This window comes from Panulirus ornatus, chromosome 17 (genome assembly GCF_036320965.1).
Source record: "Panulirus ornatus isolate Po-2019 chromosome 17, ASM3632096v1, whole genome shotgun sequence".
Lineage (NCBI taxonomy): Eukaryota > Metazoa > Arthropoda > Malacostraca > Decapoda > Palinuridae > Panulirus > Panulirus ornatus.
Window position 1 is genome coordinate 4,611,072 of NC_092240.1, and position 19,299 is coordinate 4,630,370.

Sequence of the window (19,299 nt, forward strand, 5' to 3'; positions counted from 1 at the left end):
TCACTCATTCTCTCCATATGTCAAAACCATTTCAACACACCCTCTTCTGCTCTCTCAACCACAATCTATTTCTACACATCTCTCTTACCCTTTCATTGCTTACTCAATCAAACCGCCTCATGCTGCATATTGTCAGCAAACATTTCATTTCCAACACATTCACCCTCCTCTATACAACTCTATCTATAGCCCATGCCTCTCAATCATATGAATATTGTTGGAAAAACTATTCCTTCAAACATGCCCATTTTTTCTCTCCGAGATGATGTTCTCTCCTTCCACACATTCTTCATCACTCCCAGGACCTTCGCTCCCTCCCCCACCATGTGACTTACTTCTACTTCCTTGGTTTCATTTGCTGCTAAGTCCACTCCCAGATATCTAAAACACTTTACTTCCTTAAATTTTTCTCCATTCAAACTAACATTCCAACTAACTTGTCCGTCAACCCTGCTGAACCTAATAACCTTGATCACATTTACATTTGCTCTAAACTTTCTCCTTTCACACACTTTTCCAAACTCTTTCACCAACTTCTGCAGTACTTTAAAGTCAGTTGCAGATACCTTAAAAGTTTTTTATTCTATTCAACTGTGTTGAAACTTTTGGTTAATTCTCTATGGCAACAAACTTTGTTAGTCAAATAATTCTTGGGAGTTCTGAAGACAAAGGGTTGAAAAATTTCCATTTTAGACCTCTTGATGATAGTCAGTTTGGGATTATCGATATAGCAAACAGAACTTCAAAATTGTATGATATGCATCACGAGATTTTGCTGGGAGTTTGAAAAAAAAAGAAGCCAAGTTTGGTCAAATTTTGGTTATTGTAGCTTGAAATATCATGGCACTTGATGTGTAACAGATCTTCAGAAAGTTTCTCACTTATTTTTCTTAACCTTTGTGTGTAATCAAGATTTGTAGAGAAGAATTGAGTATATGACAACCCCAGAACCCCTTTTGTGGGGATCCTGCACCTTCAGGGCTCTTTCATGCAGGATCAAGATCCTTTGGAGTGGAGGCAATGTATATTTAGGGACTGAACTATGAATAGAGAAAATCAGTTTTATATGATGACTGAGAGTAGTGTGCAGAGTGAGTAATTAAGAAGCACATCAAGTTTGGAAGACCTGAGTTTATGATATTTTTGGGTAAGCTGAGAAACTGTATGCATTTGATCTGACCCAAGTAAATAAGATTGAACCTAAAGACAGTAGCTATTTGAAGGGAAAGGGGAAAGGACAGAGTGAAACAGTATCATGATAGAGCGGTGAGGAAAAATGTGCAATTACTATGACATTTAGAGGAAACTTTCTTGTTTCATCTGGTTAATATGTAGGAAAAGGAATTGATAATGCGATAGGCAGAAATTATTTACATACGATCTTTATTTTTCATCTTGAGGTTATTTCTTTCCAGGGTGGCTCTGAGGACATTTGTAAGGTGGAGACAACTGTCTCATGTGCCCTGGGTAAATTACTTTTACGACTCAATGAGCATGACAACACTGCCATATTCCTCTGGCTGCGAAACTGGGCTGGTGATTCTACCAGTGATAAGCCTTCTAGGCTGATAACATTTTACAGGTAAACTTGTGTTTTTTTTTTTTATTTCCTGCTTCAGCTTTGATATAACTGATGCCTTTTTACACTTTTGCTTTCATCATCAACAAAATGTAATTGTTTGAATGTAGCTGATGCTGTTGTATGTTTCCTTCCTGCTTGTTATTGAACCATTCAGTGGAAAAGGATTGAAAATGTGAAATATATCATGGGAGAAAGATCTACTGTACGTTTCAGTGGCGGACAAACGCTGTTTTTCGCAAATATCTCGTAAACGATTCATTGTATCATTATGATATTTCAGCACACTATCTTTAACACCCGGGCCAAATGTATGGCTAACATACCACATTGCTATATATGTTATGTGAGGAGTTTACTCGTGAAAAAAGATACAAAGCCGAGTAGTCATATTGACGATTTCGAAGGAAAGTGTCCCCCCCCCCCACACACACACACACACACACACACACACACACACACACACACACACACACACCCTCCCAAGTCCCCCCTTCTCGCCCTCGTTATCCCTCCTCTTCTCCCCCTAACTCCTCATCACCCAAACTTGTGTCCCTCCCTATTTTCCCATACCTTTAGTATATAATTATAATAGAATGTTATGTAGGTGTATATGTATAGGTATGCTTATTAACTAACAGTATGGTACAATTCCATAGACGCAAGACGTATTTCACGTTGATGATTACTGTACAACAGCATATTTACATACATGTAGTATGTAGAAGGTCGATTTTACAGTCCTTATGGTCAACCAAGTGAACACGACGTACTGCCATTACCTTTGGTCTGGACCTTCTAGGAAATGTTATTGCTGTTACTAGTACATACTGTATACCTACCCATCATAAACTGTTAACCTGGTCCAGTTAATATACTGTTAGTTTGTTGACTGGTCTCTTTCATATTCATATTCTCACGAAATTATAATTGCATATATTTTTGCCCTCTATACATATATATATTATGCTTAATAGTCATTACTACATATATTATTTATTATTTTTTTTATTATACTTTGTCGCTGTCTCCCGCGTTTGCGAGGTAGCGCAAGGAAACAGACGAAAGAAATGGCCCAACCCCCCCCCATACACATGTATATACATACGTCCACACACGCAAATATACATACCTACACAGCTTTCCATGGTTTACCCCAGACGCTTCACATGCCTTGATTCAATCCACTGACAGCACATCAACCCTGGTATACCACATCGTTCCAATTCACTCTATTCCTTGCCCTCCTTTCACCCTCCTGCATGTTCAGGCCCCGATCACACAAAATCTTTTTCACTCCATCTTTCCACCTCCAATTTGGTCTCCCTCTTCTCCTCGTTCCCTCCACCTCCGACACATATATCCTCTTGGTCAATCTTTCCTCACTCATTCTCTCCATGTGCCCAAACCACTTCAAAACACCCTCTTCTGCTCTCTCAACCACGCTCTTTTTATTTCCACACATCTCTCTTACCCTTACGTTACTTACTCGATCAAACCACCTCACACCACACATTGTCCTCAAACATCTCATTTCCAGCACATCCATCCTCCTGCGCACAACTCTATCCATAGCCCACGCCTCGCAACCATACAACATTGTTGGAACCACTATTCCTTCAAACATACCCATTTTTGCTTTCCGAGATAATGTTCTCGACTTCCACACATTCTTCAAGGCTCCCAGAATTTTCGCCCCCTCCCCCACCCTATGATCCACTTCCGCTTCCATGGTTCCATCCGCTGCCAGATCCACTCCCAGATATCTAAAACACTTCACTTCCTCCAGTTTTTCTCCATTCAAACTCACCTCCCAATTGACTTGACCCTCAACCCTACTGTACCTAATAACCTTGCTCTTATTCACATTTACTCTCAACCAAGAGGATATATGTGTCGGAGGTGGAGGGAACAAGGAGAAGAGGGAGACCAAATTGGAGGTGGAAAGATGGAGTGAAAAAGATTTTGTGAATATCGGGGCCTGAACATGCAGGAGGGTGAAAGGAGGGCAAGGAATAGAGTGAATTGGAGCGATGTGGTATACTGGGGCTGACGTGCTGTCAGTGGATTGAATCAAGGCATGTGAAGCGTCTGGGGTAAACCATGGAAAGCTGTGTGGGTATGGATATTTGCGTGTGTGGACGTATGTATATACATGTGTATGGGGGGGTTTGGGCCATTTCTTTCGTCTGTTTCCTTGCGCTACCTCGCAAACGCGGGAGACAGCGACAAAGTATAAAAAAAAAAAAAAAAAAAATAGTGAATGAGAAGAGAGAGGCATTTGGACGATTTTTGCAGGGAAAAAATGCAATTGAGTGGGAGATGTATAAAAGAAAGAGACAGGAGGTCAAGAGAAAGGTGCAAGAGGTGAAAAAAAGGGCAAATGAGAGTTGGGGTGAGAGAGTATCATTAAATTTTAGGGAGAATAAAAAGATGTTCTGGAAGGAGGTAAATAAAGTGCGTAAGACAAGGGAGCAAATGGGAACTTCAGTGAAGGGTGCAAATGGGGAGGTGATAACAAGTAGTGGTGATGTGAGAAGGAGATGGAGTGAGTATTTTGAAGGTTTGTTGAATGTGTTTGATGATAGAGTGGCAGATATAGGGTGTTTTGGTCGAGGTGGTGTGCAAAGTGAGAGGGTTGGGGAAAATGATTTGATTTGGTACTACATATATATATATATATATATATATATATATATATATATATATATATATATATATATATATATATATATATATTTTTTTTTTTTTTTTTTTTATAGTTTATCGCTGTCTCCCGCGTTTGCGAGGTAGCGCAAGGAAACAGACGAAAGAAATGGCCCAACCCACCCCCATACACATGTATATACATACATCCACACACGCAAATATACATACCTACACAGCTTTCCATGGTTTACCCCAGACGCTTCACATGCCCTGATTCAATCCACTGACAGCACGTCAACCCCGGTATACCACATCGCTCCAATTCACTCTATTCCTTGCCCTCCTTTCACCCTCCTGCATGTTCAGGCCCCGATCACACAAAATCTTTTTCACTCCATCTTTCCACCTCCAATTTCGTCTCCCTCTTCTCCTTGCTCCCTCCACCTCCGACACATATATCCTCTTGGTCAATCTTTCCTCACTCATCCTCTCCATGTGCCCAAACCACTTCAAAACACCCTCTTCTGCTCTCTCAACCACGCTCTTTTTATTTCCACACATCTCTCTTACCCTTACGTTACTCACTCGATCAAACCACCTCACACCACACATTGTCCTCAAACATCTCATTTCCAGCACATCCATCCTCCTGCGCACAACTCTATCCATAGCCCACGCCTCGCAACCATACAACATTGTTGGAACCACTATTCCTTCAAACATACCCATTTTTGCTTTCCGAGATAATGTTCTCGACTTCCACACATTCTTCAAGGCCCCCAGAATTTTCGCCCCCACCCCCACCCTATGATCCACTTCTGCTTCCATGGTTCCATCCGCTGCCAGATCCACTCCTAGATATCTAAAACACTTCACTTCCTCCAGTTTTTCTCCATTCAAACTCACCTCCCAATTGACTTGACCCTCAACCCTACTGTACCTAATAACCTTGCTCTTATTCACATTTACTCTTAACTTTCTTCTTCCACACACTTTACCAAACTCCGTCACCAGCTTCTGCAGTTTCTCACATGAATCAGCCACCAGCGCTGTATCATCAGCGAACAACAACTGACTCACTTCCCAAGCTCTCTCATCCCCAACAGACTTCATACTTGCCCCTCTTTCCAAAACTCTTGCATTTACCTCCCTAACAACCCCATCCATAAACAAATTGAACAAACATGGAGACATCACACACCCCTGCCGCAAACCTACATTCACTGAGAACCAATCACTTTCCTGTCTTCCTACACGTACACATGCCTTACATCCTAGATAAAAACTTTTCACTGCTTCTAACAACTTTCCTCCCACACCATATATTCTTAATACCTTCCACAGAGCTTCTCTATCAACTCTATCATATGCCTTCTCCAGATCCATAAATGCTACATACAAATCCATTTGCTTTTCTAAGTATTTCTCACATACATTCTTCAAAGCAAACACCTGATCCACACATCCTCTACCACTTCTGAAACCACACTGCTCTTCCCCAATCTGATGCTCTGTACATGCCTTCACCCTCTCAATCAATACCCTCCCATATAACTTACCAGGAATACTCAACAAACTTATACCTCTGTAATTTGAGCACTCACTCTTATCCCCTTTGCCTTTGTACAGTGGCACTATGCACGCATTCCGCCAATCCTCAGGCACCTCACCATGAGTCACACATACATTAAATAACCTTACCAACCAGTCAACAATACAGTCACCCCCTTTTTTAATAAATTCCACTGCAATACCATCCAAACCTGCTGCCTTGCCGGCTTTCATCTTCCACAAAGCTTTCACTACCTCTTCTCTGTTTACCAAATCATTTTCCCTAACCCTCTCACTTTGCACACCACCTCGACCAAAACACCCTATATCTGCCACTCTATCATCAAACACATTCAACAAACCTTCAAAATACTCACTCCATCTCCTTCTCACATCACCACTACTTGTTATCACCTCCCCATTTGTGCCCTTCACTGAAGTTCCCATTTGCTCCCTTGTCTTAAGCACTTTATTACCTCCTTCCAGAACATCTTTTTATTCTCCCTAAAATTTAATGATACTCTCTCACCCCAACTCTCATTTGCCCTCTTTTTCACCTCTTGCACCTTTCTCTTGACCTCCTGTCTCTTTCTTTTATACATCTCCCACTCAATTGCATTTTTTCCCTGCAAAAATCGTCCAAATGCCTCTCTCTTCTCTTTCACTAATACTCTTACTTCTTCATCCCACCACTCACTACCCTTTCTAATCAACCCACCTCCCACTCTTCTCATGCCACAAGCATCTTTTGCGCAATCCATCACTGATTCCCTAAATACATCCCATTCCTCCCCCACTCCCCTTGCTTCCATTGTTCTCACCTTTTTCCATTCTGTACTCAGTCTCTCCTGGTACTTCCTCACACAGGTCTCCTTCTCAAGCTCACTTACTCTCACCACCCTCTTCACCCCACCATTCACTCTTCTTTTCTGAAAACCCATACAAATCTTCACCTTAGCCTCCACAAGATAATGATCAGACATCCCTCCAGTTGCACCTCTCAGCACATTAACATCCAAAAGTCTCTCTTTCGCACGCCTGTCAATTAACACGTAATCCAATAACACTCTCTGGCCATCTCTCCTACTTACATAAGTATACTTATGTATATCTCGCTTTTTAAACCAGGTATTCCCAATCATCAGTCCTTTTTCAGCACATAAATCTACAAGCTCTTCACCATTTCCATTTACAACACTGAACACCCCATGTATACCAATTATTCCCTCAACTGCCACATTACTCACCTTTGCATTCAAATCACCCATCACTATAACCTGGTCTCGTGCATCAAAACCACTAACATACTCATTCAGCTGCTCCCAAAACACTTGCCTCTCTTGATCTTTGAAAGATATATATATATATATATTCTTCTTTTTCTTTTAAACTATTCGCCATTTCCTGCATGAGCAAGGTAGCGTTAAGAACAGAGGACTGGGCCTTTTTTGGAATATCCTCACCTGGCCCCCTCTGTTCCTTCGCATTTGCGAGGTAGCGCAAGGAAACAGACAAAAGAAATGGCTCAACCCACCCCCATACACATGTTTATACATACGTCCACACACGCAAATATACATACCTTCACAGCTTTCCATGGTTTATCCCAGACGCTTCACATGCCCTGATTCAATCCACTGACAGCACGTCAACCCCGGTATACCACATCGATCCAATTCACTCTATTCCTTGCCCTCCTTTCACCCTCCTGCATGTTCAGGCCCTGATCACACAAAATCTTTTTCACTCCATCTTTCCACCTCCAATTTGGTCTCCCACTTCTCCTCGTTCCCTCCACCTCCGACACATATATCCTCTTGGTCAATCTTTCCTCACTCATTCTCTCCATGTGCCCAAACCATTTCAAAACACCCTCTTCTGCTCTCTCAACCACGCTCTTTTTATTTCCACACATCTCTCTTACCCTTACGTTACTTACTCGATCAAACCACCTCACACCACACATTGTCCTCAAACATCTCATTTCCAGCACATCCATCCTCCTGCGCACAACTCTATCCATAGCCCACGCCTCGCAACCATACAACATTGTTGGAACCACTGTTCCTTCAGACATACCCATTTTTGCTTTCCGAGATAATGTTCTTGACTTCCACACATTCTTCAAGGCTCCCAGGATTTTTGCCCCCTCCCCCACCCTATGATTCACTTCTTCTTCCATGGTTCCATCTGCTGCCAGATCCACTCCCAGATATCTAAAACACTTTACTTCCTCCAGTTTTTCTCCATTCAAACTTACCTCCCAATTGACTTGACCCTCAACCCTATACTTCCTCCAGTTTTTCTCCATTCAAACTTACCTCCCAATTGACTTGACCCTCAACCCTACTGTACCTAATAACCTTGCTCTTATTTACATTTACTCTTAACTTTCTTCTTTCACACACTTTACCAAACTCAGTCACCAGCTTCTGCAGTTTCTCATACGAATCAGCCACCAGCGCTGTATCATCAGCAAACAACAACTGACTCACTTCCCAAGCTCTCTCATCCCCAACAGACTTCATTCTTGCCCCTCTTTCCAGAACTCTTGCATTCACCTCCCTAACAACCCCATCCATAAACAAATTAAACAACCATGGAGACATCACACACCCCTGCCACAAACCTACATTCACTGAGAACCAATCACTTTCCTCTCTACCTACACGTACACATGCCTTACATCCTCGGTAAAAACTTTTCACTGCTTCCAACAACTTGCCACCCACACCATATATTCTTAATACCTTCCACAGAGCATCTCTATCAACTCTATCATATGCCTTCTCCAGATCCATAAATGCTACATACAAATCCATTTGCTTTTCTAAGTATTTCTCACATACATTCTTCAAAGCAAACACCTGATCCACACATCCTCTACCACTTCTGAAACCACACTGCTCTTCCCCAATCTGATGCTCTGTACATGCCTTCACCCTCTCAATCAATACCCTCCCATATAATTTACCAGGAATACTCAACAAACTTATACCTCTATAATTTGAGCACTCACTCTTATCTCCTTTGCCTTTGTACAATGGCACTATGCAAGCATTCCACCAATCCTCAGGCACCTCACCATGAGTCATACATACATTAAATAACCTTACCAACCAGTCAACAATACAGTCACCCCCTTTTTTTATAAATTCCACTGCAATACCATCCAAACCTGCTGCTTTGCCGGCTTTCATCTTCCACAAAGCTTTTACTACCTCTTCTCTGTTTACCAAATCATTTTCCCCAACCCTCTCACTTTGCACACCACCTCGACCAAGACACCCTATATCTGCCACTCTATCATCAAACACATTCAACAAACCTTCAAAATACTCACTCCATCTCCTTCTCACATCACCACTACTTGTTATCACCTCCCCATTAGTGCCCTTCACTGAAGTTCTCATTTGCTCCCTTGTCTTACGCACTATATTTACCTCCTTCCAGAACATCTTTTTATTCTCCCTAAGATTTAATGATACTCTCTCACCCCAACTCTCATTTGCCCTCTTTTTCACCTCTTGCACTTTTCTCTTGACCTCCTGTCTCTTTCTTTTATACATCTCCCACTCAATTGCATTTTTTCCCTGCAAAAATTGTCCAAATGCCTCTCTTCTCTTTCACTAATAATCTTACTTCTTCATCCCACCACTCACTACCCTTTCTAATCAACCCACCTCCCACGCTTCTCATGCCACAAGCATCTTTTGCGCAATCCATCACTGATTCCCTAAATACATCCCATTCCTCCCCCACTCCCCTTACTTCCATTGTTCTCACCTTTTTCCATTCTGTACTCAGTCTCTCCTGGTACTTCCTCACACAAGTCTCCTTCCCAAGCTCACTTACTCTCACCACCCTCTTCACCCCAACATTCACTCTTCATTTCTGAAAACCCATACAAATCTTCACCTTAGCCTCCACAAGATAATGATCAGACATCCCTCCAGTTGCACCTCTCAGCACATTTACATCCAAAAGTCTCTCTTTTGCTTGCCTGTCAATTAACACCTAATCCAATAACGCTTTCTGGCCATCTCTCCTACTTACATACGTATACTTATGTATATCTCGCTTTTTAAACCAGGTATTCCCAATCACCAGTCCTTTTTCAGCACATAAATCTACAAGCTCTTCACCATTTCCATTTACAACACTGAACACCCCATGTATACCAAATACATATTATATTAAGGCATATATTTCTTATTCAAAAACGTAAAGAACACATGAAGTACCTTAAACTATTTCATTTGGATGTCCAAAACTAACACTCACTTCATCCTTCTGGTCGCCATCGACACGTCGGTTATTAACAACGGGATTACCTGTTGCTTTCATGGTCGTTTGACGCACTCTGGTTTTCATGTCCACACACAATAACTGTATTACTTATTATTACTAATGTATGATACGTATATTCATACTGTCATACCTATTATTTATGTACGTAATTAGAATACGACAAAATCAAATACAGACGATGGATGGTGTAAACTTGGGGGTGAAGACAGAAATGGGGAGGGAGATACTGCAATATGGGGTTGGGGGTGTGGGTCTGGGGGTGTGGGTCTGGGGGTGTTCAAAGTGTTGAGGGAGGGTTAGATGAGTACCCCACACTCGTCCGATTCTCTATAACGCTTCGATATGATGACTGTCGTAGGCTTAATATCACTCAGTAAACTCCCCACATAGCACATATAGCAATGTGGTATCTCAACCATAAATTAGGCCCGGGTGTTAAGGATAGTGTGCTGAAATATCATAATGATACAACCATTCGTTTAGCAGAAATTTGTAAAAACCAGCGTTTGTCCGCTGCTGAAACGTATAGTAGGACACTTGAAACTGCATAATCAAAAGTGTATGTGTGCTAAGCCACAGACCCACCCAGAAGCTATAGTTCTCAACAAATACTTTTGTAGTTAGCATTTATAGGAGAGTTTAGTTAGTACCATATTGTGGCTTGAAGTTGCAGAGGGAAATCAAGGGGCATACTTTCCTGTGAAAACTATATTTGGATGTTTTGAGACATTTTCACTGATTTGTGAGGTTAAAAACATATAATGAAGCCTGCTTAAAATTCCTTGTATTCCTTGTGTTTAAATTTCTAAAAAGGGGAAACAGAAGGAGTCAAGCGGGGAGTGCTGATCGTTCTCAAAGGCTCAAATTGGGGTGTCTGAATGTGAGTGGATGTAACCAGGATGAGAAGAAAGGAGATAGGTAGTTTTTCTTTTTTTTTAGTTCAGCATTTCTTGCATTAGCGAGGTAGTGTTAAGAACAGAGGACTAAGCCTTTGAGGGAATATCCTCACTTGGCCCCCTTCTCTGTTCCTTCTTTTGGAAAATTAAAAAGAAGATGGGAGGATTTCCAGCCCCTTGCTCCCTCCCCTTTTAATTGCCTTCTGTGACACACAGGGAATAGGTGGGAAGTATTCTTTCTCCCCTATCCCCAGGATAAAAGATAGGTAGTATGTTTGAGGAAAGAGACCTGGATGTTTTGGCTCTTAAGTGAAATGAAGCTCAAGGGTAAAGGGGAAGAGTTGCTTGGGAAAGTCATAGGAGTAATGTCAGGGGTTGGTGATAGGACACGAGCTAAAGAAGGCATAGCACTAATGAAACAGGAGTTGTGGGAGTATGTAAGAAAGTAAATTCTAGATTGATGTGGGTAGACTGAAAGTGGATGGAGAGAGATGGGTGATTATTGGTGCCTGTGCACCTGGTCATGAGAAGAAAGACCATGAAAGGCAAGTGTTTTGGGAACAGCTGAGTGAGTGTGTTGGCAGCTTTGATGCATGAGGTCAGGTTGTAGTGATGGGTGATTTAAATTCGAAGGTGAGTAATGTGGTAGTTGAGGGAATAATTGCTGTACATGGTGTGTTCAGTGTTGTAAATGGAAAGGTGAAGAGCTTGTGGATTTGTGTGCTGAAAAAGACTGGTTATTGTGAGTACCTGGTTTAAAAGAGATGTACATAAGTATACATATGTGAGTAGGAGAGATGGTCAGACTGGAGATTGGGAATACCTGGTTTTAAAAGAGATGTACATAAGTATATGTATGTGAGTAGGAGAGATGGTCAAAGGGCATTATTAGATTATGTGTTGATACTTGTAAAAGAGACATAAGTATACATGTATGAGCAGGAGAGATTGTCAAAGGGCATTATTGGATTATGCTTTACTTGATAGGCATGTAAAAGAGAGGCTTTTGGGTGTTAATGTGCTGAGAAGGGTGGCTAGAGGGATGCTTGATCACTACCTTGTGGAGGCGAAGGTGAAAATTTGTAGAGGTTTTCAAAAAAGAAAGAGAGAATGTTGGGGAAAAGAGAGTGGTGAGAGCAAGTGAGCTTAGTAAGGAGACTTGTGTGAGGAAGTACCAGGAGAGATTGAGTGTAGAGTGGCAAAAAGTGAGAGCAAATGATGCGAGGGGAGTGGGTGAGGAATGGGTTGTATTTAGGGAAGCAGTGATGGCTTGCACAAAAGATGCATGTGGCATGAGAAAGGTGGGATGTGGGCAGATTAGAAAGGGTAGTGAGTGGTGGGATGAAGAGGTAAAGTTATTAGTGAAAGAGAAAAGAGAGGCATTTGGGTGATACTTGCAGGGAAGGAGTGCAAAAGACTGGGAGATGTATAAAAGAAAGCAGCTGGAGGTCAAGAAAAATGTGCAAGGGTTGAAAAATAGGGCAAATGAGAGTTGGGGTGAGAGAGTGTCATTAGATTTTAGGGAGAATAAAAAGTTGTTTTGGAAGGAGGTAAATAACGTGCATACGACAAGAGAACAAATGGGAGCCAGTGAAGGGAGCAAGTGGGGAGGTAATAACAGGTAGTAATGAAGTGAGGAGATGGAATGAGTATTTTTAAGGTTTGTTGAATGTGTTTGATGATAGAGTTGCAGATATAGGGTATTTTGGTCGAGGCGGTGTGCGAAGTGAGAGGTTCAGGGAGAATGGTTTGGTAAAGAGAGAGGTAGTGAAAGCTTTGTGGAAGATGAAATCCAGTAAGATGGTGGGTTTGGATGGTATTACAATGGAATCTATTAAAAAAGGGGTTAATTGTGTTGTTGATTGGTTGGTAAGGATATTCAGTATGTACAGACCATGGTGAAGTACCTGAGGATTGGTGGCATGCATGCATAGTCATTGTACAAAGGCAAAGGGGATAAAGGTGTGTGTTTAAACTACAGAGGTATAAGTTTGTTGAGTATTCCTGGGAAATTATATGGGAGGGTATTGATGGAGAGGGTGAAGGCATGTACATTGCATCAGGTTGGGGAAGAGCACTGTGGTTTCAGAAGTGGTAGAGGGTGTGTGGATCAAGTGTTTGCTTTGAAGAATGTATGTGAAAAGTCCTTAGAAAAACAGCTGGATTTGTATGTAGCATTTATGGATCTGGAGAAAGCTTATGATAGAGTGGATAGAGAAGCTTTGTGGAAGGTTTTAAGGGTATATGGTGTGGGAGGTAAGTTGCTAGGAGCAGTGAAAAGTTTTTACCAAGGAATGTGTACGAGTAGGAAGAGAGGAGAGTGATTGGTTCCCAGTGAATGTTGGTTTGCGGCAGGTGTGCATGATGTCTCCATGGTTGTCTAATTTGTTTATGGATGGGGTGGTTAGGGATGGTAAATGCATGAATTTTGGAGAGAGGGGCGAGGATGCTGTCTGTTGGGGTGAGTGAGGCCTGGGAAGCGAGCCAGTTGTTTTCCGATGAGGTACAGCTCTAGTGGTTGATTTGATTCTATTGTGAGAATGCAGAAGCTGGTGACTGAGTTGGAAAAGTGTGTGGAAAGGAGAAAGATGAGTGTAGATGTGAATAAGAGCATAGGTTGTGTATTAGGTTCAGTATGTTGAGGGACAAATAATTGGGATGTAAATTTTGAATGGAAAAAAAACTGGAGAAAGTGAAGTGTTTTAGATATCTGGGAGTGGATTAGCATTGGATGGAACTATGGAAGCTGAAGTGAGTCATCCAGGGTGGGGGAGGGATGAAGGTTCTGAGCGATTGAAGAATGTGTGGAGGAGAGAATGTTTTTCTCTGGGAGCAAAATTGGGTATGTTTGGAAGAAATAGTTCCAACAATGTTGTTGGTTACAAGGCATGGGCTTATAGATAGGATGGACGTTTGGAGGAGGGTGGATTTGTTGGAAATTAAATGTTTGAGGCAATATGTGTGAGGTGTTTGATTGATTAAGTAATGAAGGTAAGTGAGATGTGTGAATTTAGTGAGTGGAGAGATCAGAAAAGGGAGGTTGAAGTGATTTAGGAATCATCGTGAGAGAATGAGTGAGAAAGAGTGACAAAGAAGATATATGTGTCCGAGGGTGGAAGGAACAAGCAGAGCAGTGAGAGACCAAATTGAGGTGGAAAGATATGAAGTGAAAAAGATTTAGAGTGGATTGGGGCTCTGAACATACAGGAGGGTGATGAGTGTGTGCAAGGAATGAGTGAATTGGAACGATGTGTATACGGTGGTCGACGTGCTTGCAATGGATTGAACCAGGGCATGTGAAGCGTCTGGGGTTAAACAATGGAAAGGTCTTTGGGGCCCTGGATTTGTAAGACAGCTGTGATTGTGGTGCTTACACCATGACAGCTAGGACTGAAAGTGAATGAATGGTGGCCTCTTTTTGTCTTTTCCTGGCGCTATACGTGGCTGGAGTAGAGGGGTTGCTATTTCATGTGTGGTGGGTTGGGCGATTTGGCGAACTAGATGAATGCAGGCAAGTATGAATATGTACTTGTTTATATATGTCTTTGAATGTTATGTAAGTATACTTTGAATTGTTATATGTATGTATATGTGCGTGTGTGGCTTTTATGTGGTATATAGTTATTTATTGTAGGTTGGATATGGTTGAGGTGCTCTGAGGATTGGCGGGAAATGCATGCATAGTTGCCATTGTACAAAGGCAAAGGGGGTAATAAGAGGATGTGTCTCATATTACAGAGGTATAAGTTTGTTGAGTATTCCTGGTAAATTATATGGGAGGGTATGATTGAGGGGGTGAAGGCATGTACAGTGCATCAGATTGGGGAAGAGCAGTGGGGGTCAGAGTGGTAGAGGATGTGTGGATCAGGTGTTTGCTTTGAAGAATGTATGTGAGAAATACTTAGAAAAGCAAATGGATTTGTATGTAGCATTTATGGATCTGGAGAAGGCATATGATAGAGTTGATAGAGATGCTCTGTGGAAGGTATTAAGAATATATGGTGTGGGAGGCAAGTTGTTAGAAGCAGTGAAAAGTTTTTATCGAGGATGTAAGGCACGTGTACGTGTAGGAAGAGAGGAAAGTGATTGGTTCTCAGTGAATGTAGGTTTGCGGCAGGGGTGTGTGATGTCTCCATGGTTGTTTAATTTGTTTATGGATGGGGTTGTTAGGGAGGTGAATGCAAGAGTCCTGGAAAGAGGGGCAAGTATGAAGTCTGTTGGGGATGAGAGAGCCTGGGAAGTGAGTCAGTTGTTGTTCGCTGATGATACAGCGCTGGTGGCTGATTCATGTGAGAAACTGCAGAAGCTGGTGACTGAGTTTGGTAAAGTGTGTGGAAGAAGAAAGTTAAGAGTAAATGTGAATAAGAGCAAGGTTATTAGGTACAGTAGGGTTGAGGGTCAAGTCAATTGGGAGGTGAGTTTGAATGGAGAAAAACTGGAGGAAGTGAAGTGTTTTAGATATCTGGGAGTGGATCTGTCAGCGGATGGAACCATGGAAGCGGAAGTGGATCATAGGGTGGGGGAGGGGGCGAAAATTTTGGGAGCCTTGAAAAATGTGTGGAAGTCGAGAACATTATCTCGGAAAGCAAAAATGGGTATGTTTGAAGGAATAGTGGTTCCAACAATGTTGTATGGTTGCGAGGCGTGGGCTGTGGATAGAGTTGTGCGCAGGAGGATGGATGTGCTGGAAATGAGATGTTTGAGGACAATGTGTGGTGTGAGGTGGTTTGATCGAGTAAGTAACGTAAGGGTAAGAGAGATGTGTGGAAATAAAAAGAGCGTGGTTGAGAGAGCAGAAGAGGGTGTTTTGAAATGGTTTGGGCACATGGAGAGAATGAGTGAGGAAAGATTGACCAAGAGGATATATGTGTCGGAGGTGGAGGGAACGAGGAGAAGAGGGAGACCAAATTGGAGGTGGAAAGATGGAGTGAAAAAGATTTTGTGTGATCGGGGCCTGAACATGCAGGAGGGTGTAAGGAGGGCAAGGAATAGAGTGAATTGGAGCGATGTGGTATACAGGGGTTGACGTGCTGTCAGTGGAGTGAATCAAGGCATGTGAGGCGTCTGGGGTGGACCATGGAAAGCTGTGTGGGTATGTATACACGTGTGTGGACATGTGTATGTACATGTGTATGGGGGGGGGGTTGGGCTATTTCTTTCGTCTGTTTCCTTGCGCTACCTCGCAGACGCGGGAGACAGCGACAAAGTATAAAAAAAAAAAAAAAAAAAAAAACACAATAACTGTATTACTTATTATTACTAATGTATGATACGTATATTCATACTGTCATACCTATTATTTATGTACGTAATTAGAATACGACAAAATCAAATATAGACGATGGATGGTGTAAACTTGGGGTGAAGACAGAAATGGGGAGGGAGATACTGCAATATGGGGTTGGGGGTGTGGGTCTGGGGGTGTTCAAAGTGTTGAGGGAGGGTTAGATGAGTACCCCACACTCGTCCGATTCTCTATAACGCCTTCGATATGATGACTGTCGTAGGCTTAATATCACTCAGTAAACTCCCCACATAGCACATATAGCAATGTGGTATCTCAACCATAGATTAGGCCCGGGTGTTAAGGATAGTGTGCTGAAATATCATAATGATACAACCATCGTTTAGCAGAAATTTGTAAAAACCAGCGTTTGTCCGCTGCTGAAACGTATAGTAGGACACTTGAAACTGCATAATCAAAAGTGTATGTGTGCTAAGCCACAGACCCACCCAGAAGCTATAGTTCTCAACAAATACTTTTGTAGTTAGCATTTATAGGAGAGTTTAGTTAGTACCATATTGTGGCTTGAAGTTGCAGAGGGAAATCAAGGGGCATACTTTCCTGTGAAAACTATATTTGGATGTTTTGAGACATTTTCACTGATTTGTGAGGTTAAAAACATATAATGAAGCCTGCTTAAAATTCCTTGTATTCCTTGTGTTTAAATTTCTAAAAAGGGGAAACAGAAGGAGTCAAGCGGGGAGTGCTGATCGTTCTCAAAGGCTCAAATTGGGGTGTCTGAATGTGTGTGTATGTAACCAGGATGAGAAGAAAGGAGATAGGTAGTTTTTCTTTTTTTTTAGTTCAGCATCTCTTGCATTAGTGAGGTAGTGTTAAGAACAGAGGACTAAGCCTTTGAGGGAATATCCTCACTTGGCCCCCTTCTCTGTTCCTTCTTTTGGAAAATTAAAAAGAAGATGGGAGGATTTCCAGCCCCTTGCTCCCTCCCCTTTTAATTGCCTTCTGTGACACACAGGGAATAGGTGGGAAGTATTCTTTCTCCCCTATCCCCAGGATAAAAGATAGGTAGTATGTTTGAGGAAAGAGACCTGGATGTTTTGGCTCTTAAGTGAAATGAAGCTCAAGGGTAAAGGGGAAGAGTTGCTTGGGAAAGTCATAGGAGTAATGTCAGGGGTTGGTGATAGGACACGAGCTAAAGAAGGCATAGCACTAATGAAACAGGAGTTGTGGGAGTATGTAAGAAAGTAAATTCTAGATTGATGTGGGTAGACTGAAAGTGGATGGAGAGAGATGGGTGATTATTGGTGCCTGTGCACCTGGTCATGAGAAGAAAGACCATGAAAGGCAAGTGTTTTGGGAACAGCTGAGTGAGTGTGTTGGCAGCTTTGATGCATGAGGTCAGGTTGTAGTGATGGGTGATTTAAATTCGAAGGTGAGTAATGTGGTAGTTGAGGGAATAATTGCTGTACATGGTGTGTTCAGTGTTGTAAATGGAAAGGTGAAGAGCTTGTGGATTTGTGTGCTGAAAAAAGACTGGTTATTGTGAGTACCTGGTTTAAAAGAGATGTACATAAGTATACATATGTGAGTAGGAGAGATGGTCAGACTGGAGATTGGGAATACCTGGTTTTAAAAGAGATGTACATAAGTATATGTATGTGAGTAGGAGAGATGGTCAAAGGGCATTATTAGATTATGTGTTGATACTTGTAAAAGAGACATAAGTATACATGTATGAGCAGGAGAGATTGTCAAAGGGCATTATTGGATTATGCTTTACTTGATAGGCATGTAAAAGAGAGGCTTTTGGGTGTTAATGTGCTGAGAAGGGTGGCTAGAGGGATGCTTGATCACTACCTTGTGGAGGCGAAGGTGAAAATTTGTAGAGGTTTTCAAAAAAGAAAGAGAGAATGTTGGGGAAAAGAGAGTGGTGAGAGCAAGTGAGCTTAGTAAGGAGACTTGTGTGAGGAAGTACCAGGAGAGATTGAGTGTGGAGTGGCAAAAAGTGAGAGCAAATGATGCGAGGGGAGTGGGTGAGGAATGGGTTGTATTTAGGGAAGCAGTGATGGCTTGCACAAAAGATGCATGTGGCATGAGAAAGGTGGGATGTGGGCAGATTAGAAAGGGTAGTGAGTGGTGGGATGAAGAGGTAAAGTTATTAGTGAAAGAGGAAAGAGAGGCATTTGGGTGATACTTGCAGGGAAGGAGTGCAAAAGACTGGGAGATGTATAAAAGAAAGCAGCTGGAGGTCAAGAAAAATGTGCAAGGGTTGAAAAATAGGGCAAATGAGAGTTGGGGTGAGAGAGTGTCATTAGATTTTAGGGAGAATAAAAAGTTGTTTTGGAAGGAGGTAAATAACGTGCATACGACAAGAGAACAAATGGGAGCCAGTGAAGGGTGCAAGTGGGGAGGTAATAACAGGTAGTAATGAAGTGAGGAGATGGAATGAGTATTTTTAAGGTTTGTTGAATGTGTTTGATGATAGAGTGGCAGATATAGGGTATTTTGGTCGAGGCGGTGTGCGAAGTGAGAGGTTCAGGGAGAATGGTTTGGTAAAGAGAGAGGTAGTGAAAGCTTTGTGGAAGATGAAATCCAGTAAGATGGTGGGTTTGGATGGTATTACAATGGAATCTATTAAAAAAGGGGTTAATTGTGTTGTTGATTGGTTGGTAAGGATATTCAGTATGTACAGACCATGGTGAAGTACCTGAGGATTGGTGGCATGCATGCATAGTCATTGTACAAAGGCAAAGGGGATAAAGGTGTGTGTTTAAACTACAGAGGTATAAGTTTGTTGAGTATTCCTGGGAAATTATATGGGAGGGTATTGATAGAGAGGGTGAAGGCATGTACATTGCATCAGGTTGGGGAAGAGCACTGTGGTTTCAGAAGTGGTAGAGGGTGTGTGGATCAAGTGTTTGCTTTGAAGAATGTATGTGAAAAGTCCTTAGAAAAACAGCTGGATTTGTATGTAGCATTTATGGATCTGGAGAAAGCTTATGATAGAGTGGATAGAGAAGCTTTGTGGAAGGTTTTAAGGGTATATGGTGTGGGAGGTAAGTTGCTAG

The 19,299-nt window shown here is 42.0% G+C and overlaps 1 protein-coding gene across 1 annotated transcript in view; it reads left to right on the forward strand.

The window, feature by feature from the left end:
- The window catches only part of l(2)k09022 (HEAT repeat containing 1 homolog l(2)k09022), a 341,532-nt gene that overhangs the window by 296,451 nt on the left and 25,782 nt on the right, over positions 1 to 19,299 (forward strand). Inside the window, exon 31 of the mRNA XM_071671810.1 lies at positions 1,416 to 1,582. Coding sequence (XP_071527911.1) covers positions 1,416 to 1,582 — 167 coding nt within the window. The remainder of the gene's footprint in view (positions 1 to 1,415; positions 1,583 to 19,299) is intronic.